Genomic DNA, 5270 nt, shown 5'->3' with positions numbered 1-5270 from the left:
GAGAGAGAGAGAGAGAGAGAGAGAGAGAGAGAGAGAGAGAGAGAGAGAGAGAGAGAGAGAGAGAGAGAGAGAGAGAGAGAGAGAGAGAGAGAGAGAGAGAGAGAGAGAGTACTATTTACGATAAAGAACCCTAGAGTGCTAGAGCAATGTGGTAAAAGTAGTCGTTAAAGACAGAGCGAGAGAGAGGAAAAGAGGGAGAGGTAGCAAGGGAGTTTGAGGGTGGTAGTTAAGGGGGTGAGAGTTAGAAAAAGGGAGGGAGAAGGGAGGTAGATAGTTAGAGAGAGAGAGAGATAGAGAGAGAGATAGTGAGAGAGAGAGAGAGAGAGAGAGAGAGAGAGAGGACTGGGTGCGGTCTTATAGTGGGATGGAGAGGAACAGAACCCAGTGGTTTTTCCTCCTTTTCGTGCAGGGAGGTGATTGGATACACAGCAGTTGCTTTTTGCCTTCCTTTCTGAGTGTGGCTTTCTTTTTTTGTGTCCCTCAAAGCCAACAATAACAGATCGCTCTCTTGTTTGGGAGTGGAAACACCTTAAACAGCTGAATGCAGTAGTATGGAGGGCAAAGCAGTTCACGCCAGGCCAGTGTATAAACTGGGAGTGGTCATTTTGCCCTTCTCCTGTAATTCCTTCTGTCATTATAGTGTGCACTTGACAGACTCTTTTCGGAAAGGCTAAATACTTGCAAATACCTTAATACTTTATCTTTCTTGTGTGTTTTTATTTCTGTTAAAACTTATTTAATACTTATTTTACTTATTTATTAAGCACAGAAATACTGAGTATGTCACACAAACATTTCACTGCACATCCTGTATGAGTATGTGACAAATAAATAAACCTTTGAATCTGGAATCTCAAACATTTGAATTGATTCACCTTCTGAAAAGCTTCCAACATCCCGTTTAGCAACTTTACAAACAAACAAACAACGAAAATGAGGTGGCAAGAAAGTTCTGGAGAGGAAGAGAGAAAGAGAGCGAGGGACGAGAGAGAGAGAGAGTGGATGAGGTAAATTCAAGGAGATGAGGGGTTTGCAGATGTGTCTAGTCGCTAGCCAATGGGTAGCGTCATGTTTGGCATGAGCTGCCGGTTGTATCTCTGCTGTTGTTGTCTGCTGTCTGTCTCTGTAATCTCTCCCCGATGCCACTGGCCCCGGGCCCCAGTCTCACGAGGCCATCTGAGGGCTATTTCAGAGCAGCGCTTCCAATTACCCTGAGGCATTGCAAGCATCTCACTATGTACCCCATCACGCCAAAAAAACGGCTATTTATTGACTGGCGTTAATTGGTCCGGGGCAGTAATGTCCCCCCGGCCCCCGGCCAGAGGGGGCAGTAATGTCCCCTCGGCCCCCCGCCAGAGGGGGCAGTAATGGCCCCCGGCCCCTGGCCAGAGGGGGCAGTAATGTCCCCCCGGCCCCTGGCCAGAGGGGGCAGTAATGTCCCCCCGGCCCCCGGCCAGAGGGGGCAGTAATGTCCCCCCGGCCCCCGGCCAGAATGGACCCCCCACTTCCTGTTGAAACACACGCTTATGCTCAGTTTTATTTTGTATATATACACCATATATCCTTCTATTCAGGTTCAATCTTTTGTGTATTTGATAGAATGAAGATAGGAATCCATGATTCCTGCCTTCCAGGGTTTTTCTATACATCACACAAGGTCACGTGACGACCTACAGGTTTGAAGAGAGGAAGGCAAAACGACAGCCAGATTTATTGATGGGAGGCCACAGATTGGGAATATCATAAACATTCCAACATGCCAGACTTATAAAAACACACACACTCACGCTCACACACACATACATACACACACACACACACACCTAAAGGCCTCAGTCGTGCCCCTTGTATTGAGCAGAGTTGTTGCCGCCGTGGCATCAGAAACAGTGTCAACATCTCACCTCATGTGTAGGCATCGAGGCAAGAACTGTAGCTCGGAAAGGAATATCGAACCCATATCGCACTGCTGCTGTTATATCTCTAATAACCGCCCCCCCCCCTCATATTCATTATCTCTTCCCCTGGTTCCTCTCGATGTTCTGCGGAGCGGCTCAGGCTTATCTTGGAGAGCAGCATGGCAAAGCGTGTCACCAACATTACTGACAACTGCTTTAACAATACGAGGGAGAAAGGGGAGGGTGTCGCCGTCCCATCCTCACCCACGCTGCGTCTGCAGGCTGTATATAGGAGCATGCTGCAACACTTGGTATTTATAGAATGAACCATTTAGTTGTTGCATGCCACGGAAAAAAGGAGTGAGTTTGTTTTTATCCCAACACAGGAAGCGTGATCCTATGTAGGCCTATGCAACATTGGAAGGGAGAGAGAGAGTTTTTATTTTATTTTTCTATTTGTATAGATACTTTGCTTTGCTTTGTGATAGATCAAGATTTTATATGCACACACACACACACACATTTGTGAAGATGGTATCAGTCTTCGATTAATATCAAACAGCAGTGATCCAAATAGTGGCCAAGCTCACTTGGACAGACAGACATGTCACGGCAGCTTCCCTGGGTCGTCTCACCTGGTGCTTTTTGTAACCTAATAATGAGCCATTTGGCAGCACATCCATAACACAAGGCTGACCAAGGGGGCATTTGTAATGTGTCCCTGGGCAAATTTACATCTATATTGACCTAGTGATTTCATAAATAGGCATTCCATTAATGCACATGTATTAATATGTTGCCGTATTCGTGAGACAGATGTGTCACAGAATAGCGTGATCAATTTCCTGTGTTGCAGCGGGAGGGATAGTCCATGTCCAACATTGCGGTTTGAGAGAGGTGGTCTTTGACATTTCTGCTACAATCTACCGGTAGTGCTTCAAATTGTAAACTACTATTATAATTTAATTGAATCATACACACACAAAAACAACCATGTTTACTATCCAGGAAAAAATAAAGTCTTAATTTCTATAGTATCTGTATAGAAGGCACCTGTTGTCTCTGTTAGCCCATCCAAGGTTTGTTGAATTATTTCACTATGATTCAGATGGATCTTTTTGGACAAATGTTAGTCAACGACATAGTGTGTATTCCTAAACATATCAGAACAGACATGTAGATTCATGCCACTAAAGCATGAAGTGTGGAAGCCACTTGTGGCTACAGAGTCCTGGCTCAGACAGCCTTGTGTAATTGCAGGGCTGGTCTGTGAAGAGGTATTAATGAAACAATGGGTTGCCTGTTCCAAAGTGAAGAGTGGGTAGGCTAGTCAGCATTATTCCAGAAGCAGGGACAGATGTAAACAAACCATTTTTTTTTTAATATTTTTGTTGTTTCTATTGATGTTGTTGCGTTAAAACTCACTCTTAGAGAAGGAAGCGACTGTCGATGTCTGGTATTTGTCCTTATATAAGCCAAAAGCTGATAGAGGCCATGACTTCATGAACGTTGTGTCATTACAAATTGATTGTCCCTGAATTATTTAACCCATTAAGCAAGCCATCAATGTTACCTCAGTTGTTCCACTATAGACACACTTTTTCCATCAAGTTTCGACTGTTTTTTTTTATTTTCAGTGCCGTTAAAGTAGCATTAATAATCATTTACTACTTTAACGGCACCGAAAATCCAAAAACCCAGTCGAAACTAGATGGAAAAAGTGTGTAGTTCAAAACGTGACGCAGCTTTTACTTCTTCACCACCTACAGAGTTTGTTATGTACGATCGTTCAAAAAACCCATGTTATTTCCGATAGACGTTTGACCGAGGGAACCGGGAGCCTCGGAGGCGGGACTTATTCTTCAGTGGTCTATTACAAGAGCTTTCATAAACTGCACAATGTTACGATATATGCTACTTTGACAAATGTTGTTCTTGATCAACATGATCAACATTAGTTATAACATGAAGTCACGTCAAATAAAATATTATCTAAATAGATAGTGCTCTTTGGCAACTCTTTGGAGGTGAACATGTCTGATACATCGACTTGTGTTATTTGTGTATGTAATGGCTGTTGGGGAGAAGGCTGTGTGCATGTACATTTATCCATTTTTCCAAAAAGAGAAAATCTTTCATAATTGCATCCCCCTCCCATGACATTCAAGAGGTGTGCGCATCAGATCTGACTTCTTTCCCCCAGGCCAGGGTGTGGTCTTAGTTCAAAATGTATAAACACAGGCAGGAAAGATAGAGATATGGCAGTTTGTTAGCCATTGTAATGTAATCATGGTGGAGTTGCCTTGCTAGTTCAATTGCTGCCATCTAGTGTTTATTATAGGTAGGTACAACAGAATAATGTCTCAAGTGCTGAACCCAAGCAAATTTCTAATAATGCTGGAGGGTTGAAAGGGAGAACATCCACTATTTAGTTTGAATACATTTTTTGCTCTATGTCACAAAGTCACATTCTGTGATATTTTCTGGGCTTAATTGCTTAATCTTTGTTTTTTCTCCTGTTGCAGAACAACAAAAGCATTTCCATCACACCAGGCCACAAAAAGAGAAGAGTCAAAACACAGGGTATGTGCTAGGGTCTTACGATTGTTTCTTGATACATATGTTATTTGGTTTTGTATAATTAATATAATCATTAAATCAATCAATAAAATGTAATATTTCTTTCCCTCTTTCTTTCCTCCTCACAATTCTTTCTTTCTTTCTTTCTTTCTTTCTTTCTTTCTTTGCAGATGGCTGAGGAGGACGGGACTAGGGAGGTGCTCTTTCCAGACTGGGAGGGTACGGACAAAACTGGCCTCACTATTGAGCAAACGGGTGAAGGAGAAATATTTGTCAAAGAGGTGAAAGATGAGTCGCCTGCAGGGCGGTCCGGGAGAGTACATGAAGGTACAGTAATATGTGAAACATGCATAACATTCATAGTATACAATTTCAAGTATTTTGGTATGCATTGCGCTAACATGTCGTGGCTTTCTGTCGTGTCTCTGATTGGTTCAGGTGACCAGATCGTAGGGGCTACCATTTACTTTGACAATATGAGCTCCGAAGCCACGGCTGACATACTGAAGACATTGAACCGCCACAAAGTTGGACTGAAACTACAAAACAGAGGGGACAAGTCCCCTGGGCGCTCACCCCTGACCACGCCCCTGAGCACGCCCCTGAGCACGCCATGCCGCTCGCCGATGGGCACACTGACATGGGAAGGGAAGAGCCGCTTCGGAGGTTCCAGTCCGGACATCGTCCTGGTTAGTTTGGTCCTTTTTTATGTTGGAAGTTTCTAACGTTTACGTAATTGTCGACAATGAGAGAAATTACCTGACTGACAAATGTTTCAATGGCTTCTACCAACAG

At 43.5% G+C, this 5270-nt stretch overlaps 1 protein-coding gene across 1 annotated transcript in view; it reads left to right on the top strand.

Annotated features, from left to right (window-relative positions):
• The window catches only part of ahnak (AHNAK nucleoprotein), a 36804-nt gene that overhangs the window by 10232 nt on the left and 21302 nt on the right, over nt 1-5270 (top strand). The window contains exons 3-5 of the mRNA XM_084469525.1: nt 4421-4478; nt 4646-4802; nt 4914-5164. Of these exons, the coding sequence (XP_084325651.1) occupies nt 4646-4802; nt 4914-5164 (408 nt within the window). The 5' untranslated portion in view covers nt 4421-4478. The remainder of the gene's footprint in view (nt 1-4420; nt 4479-4645; nt 4803-4913; nt 5165-5270) is intronic.

This window comes from Micromesistius poutassou (assembly GCF_964030765.1).
Source record: "Micromesistius poutassou genome assembly, chromosome: 6".
Taxonomy (NCBI): Eukaryota; Metazoa; Chordata; class Actinopteri; order Gadiformes; family Gadidae; genus Micromesistius; species Micromesistius poutassou.
This window is presented reverse-complemented; position numbering and strand designations above follow the sequence as displayed.